The 3,332-nt window shown below is 46.2% G+C and overlaps 1 protein-coding gene across 2 annotated transcripts in view; it reads left to right on the forward strand.

Moving 5' to 3' along the window:
• Slc12a8 (solute carrier family 12 member 8) overlaps positions 1 to 3,027 on the forward strand; it is a 166,939-nt gene extending 163,912 nt beyond the window's left edge. For both annotated transcript variants that reach the window (XM_031363721.1, XM_031363722.1), the window contains one exon: positions 1,798 to 3,027. In XM_031363721.1, the coding sequence (XP_031219581.1) occupies positions 1,798 to 1,960 (163 nt within the window). In that variant the 3' untranslated portion in view covers positions 1,961 to 3,027. The remainder of the gene's footprint in view (positions 1 to 1,797) is intronic.
• Positions 3,028 to 3,332: the final 305 nt, after the last annotated feature.

Genomic DNA, 3,332 nt, shown 5'->3' on the forward strand with positions numbered 1-3,332 from the left:
AAACTCAGAAATCTACCTGCCTCTGCCTCCTAAGTACTGGGATTAAAGGCGTGTGCCACCACTGCCCGGCTACATCACTATATCTTGTTTTACATTCCTGATTTTGAGCACTTGAACATTCTAAGTAAAATAGCTGATTCTTTTTGGGGGAAGATGTTCAGTGGAAATCTGTGCCTCTGTGGGAACTCAAGGGCCTAACAGGCTGTGGGCCTGCCGTGGAGGCCTGTGGAGACAGAGGCATCCTGAGGGCCACGGATTGATGAGGGATAGAGCTAAGAACAGCTCTGCCTTCTTCAGCCTCTGACACCTTCCTCTGGCACAGTGTGGACTATGATCTCCACTAGTGTATCCACCTGGATGTACAGAGATGGTACCAATAGACTCTAAACCTGGGCTTCTCTTGGTTTTTACTACTTTGGTACACAAAGCATGGCACTTTACCTCTTAGCTGCTTGCTGAGAAACCTTGGTGACCTAGAAACGACTGCTTGCTCAACTTCCTTCCTTCCTTCCTTCCTTCCTTCCTTCCTTCCTTCCTCCCTCCCTCCCTTCCTTCCTTCCTTCCTTCCTTCCTTCTTCCCTCCCTCCCTCCCTTCCTCCCTTCCTTCCTTCCTTCCTTCCTTCCTTCCTTCCTTCCTTTCTTCTTATGGAATATCTTTTATTTATTTACCTCTTGATATTTTCACACACATAAGCAATACATCTCAGTCATGTGTACCATGTCCCCCAGGTACCTGCAACCCCCTTCCATTTTGTGTAATAACACTGAGTCCAGTTAGTGCTGCCTGTTGGAATCTTGATTGCTCTTGTTGACTTGATTGGGAGTGCAATGAGCTCATGAGCCACAAGCAGTGGCCATTGCATGTCCAGAGGACAGCATTTCACAGTCCTCCCTGTTCTCTGCTCCTCTCTGCCTGTCTTCCTTAAGTTCCCTCAGCCTTGGTGACAGAGATGGAAATGGATGTCTCATGTGGGGCTGAATGCTAAATAGATACTTATTCTCAGCACTTTGACCGGTTTTGTCTCTGTATTAACTGCTGCCCACTACAGAGAGAAGCTTCTCTGGCTAAGGTTGAGGGCAGCACTAATCTGTGTGTATAAGCAATAATCATTTTGAAGGCAGTTTGAGAACATGGTCTTTAGCAAAACAACAGTAGTGAGTTCCTCGGTGAGCCCGTAACCTCCTAAGCCATCACTTTTTATCAGGTTTGTGGTACCAAGTCTTAATTGTTTTCTGTGGAGCAGACCTGAAATCCAATCCAGAAGCAGTTGGCTGCCCCATCACCTTTCCTGCCACTATTGCAACCATGGGCACATTTGCCTGGAAAGGAGGTTCTGTAGTATGCAGGGTTGGCTATAGGGTACCTCTGGTACCCATTCTCCCTGCAGCAGCCTGTGTAACACCTCAATTTTCTTTCTAATGAACCTAAGCCATTCATCTCTTTCCATTCCTCTCCAGTCTGTAGTTTTGTCCCGCCATTGTCTCACTTGGTAAGAGAACAAAGAAAAGTTACAGAACTCTCACAAATCCATCTTTACTGTGGGCATCCCTTATTAGAAGGCATAGTTTTATAATGTTTCACTTAAAAATGGTCAATATTACCCTCTTCACTTGATAACTGTATCTTTGAGTTCACAGACTGCTGTAGTTCTCAAAAATTATATTTTAAATATTTAAGGACATGCCAAGTGTTAGTGCAGCTGGCGTTTGCACAATATCTCTATCCGGGTGGACTGGCTTCCACAATTCATCTCCACCTCTTCTTTCCTTCTCCCCATCCTGTGTCTCTCCCTGAAGGAGCCTGAGGTCCGCCCGGGAACAAGTCATCTTGGCACCATCCCCAGCCAAGGTCGACATGGCAATGACTCAGCTTACCCAGGACAATGCAGACTTTGCCACCCGAGATCGGTACCACCGCTCCTCCTTCCTGAGCCGGGAACAGCTGATGCCTCCCTACTAGGACCTTGCTGGCCCCCTCCTTCCTAGAAGCTGCTGTGAAGATGGGGGACCCAGACCTCAGAACCTTTGGGAGTTGCTTTTACCAGTAAGAAGCCCCAAGACTGGTCTTCCCACCACAGCCTTGGACACTGGAAATCACATTCTGGTCTGAAGTGGCATGTCTGACCAGTCACTAGGTATGGCCATGGCTTCCGCATGCGCCCAACCTGAAGAGCCCACAGGCCACCAGGATGACCAGGTGACACCAAGACAACCAAATCTGGAGAACCAAAACAAGAGTTCTTATTCTAAGGGCCACAATAAACACTTCTTTTTAATTTTATTGTTTTATTTCTATTATTATTTTTAAAGAATTATTTATTTTATTTATATGAATGCACCATAGCTATTTTTAGTCATGCCAGAAGAGGGCATCAGATCCCATTACAGATGGTTGTGAGCCACCATGTGGTTGCTGGGAATTGAATTCAGGACCTCTGAAAGAGCAGTCAGTGCTCTTAACCACTGAGCCATCTCTCCAGCCCCCTCCCCTGTTTTATTTATTTTTTAATGTATACTACACTCACATGGTTCCAAGCCATAAAGTACAATCATACGCCGGGTAAAAACCTTCTTCTCCTCCCTGTTTTTCATCCGCCATCACAGGGGCAACCACTCCTCATGCCTACAGCAGCCACCTCTTTACAGACGGGAAAGGGGGCTCTCATTATACCCCTTCCATCTGCAAGTGCAGCTCTGTATACATACACTCTGCGTCTTGCTTTTCTCCCTTCATCTGCCATGGAAGCAGTTCCATAAAGATGCTTACACAGTTTCCTCATGATGTCTTGATGTCTGAATGTGCCTTGACTCATAGACTCAGCCTCATGATGACAGCATTTGAATTCATTCTGATATTTTACTATTACAGGCGCTTCTACAGTGAGTCATTATGCTTGTGTGCACAGTCGTGACGGATACCTGCAGATAAATTAGCAGAAGGACAATTACGGGGTGACTGGGGATGTGCGTTTGTAAGCTGTTACTGTTTGGAAAAGTGCTTTTTAGTTAAAAAGTCAAATACCATGACCAGGCATGGTAGTCCCCTGGCATCCCAGGACTTGAGAGATGGAGACAGGAGGATGAAAAGTTTGAAGCCAATCTGGGCTATTACAGTAAAGCCCCATATCACGGGGTAGGGGGAGAAATTACTATGAATTGCCTAACAGTATATCAAAAATATGCGTAGTCAGACTCCCTGATACCTTTGCAGCTATTTTGTGCCATGGATAGCCCAAGACAACAGGACTGTTGGTTCTTCTACGAGCTAGACCTGGTACTTATTGCAAGCATCCAGAAGTGTGGGCCAGGCCTCCTAGTAAGCTCAGCCTCTA

Source organism: Mastomys coucha, unplaced genomic scaffold, assembly GCF_008632895.1.
Source record: "Mastomys coucha isolate ucsf_1 unplaced genomic scaffold, UCSF_Mcou_1 pScaffold12, whole genome shotgun sequence".
NCBI lineage: Eukaryota > Metazoa > Chordata > Mammalia > Rodentia > Muridae > Mastomys > Mastomys coucha.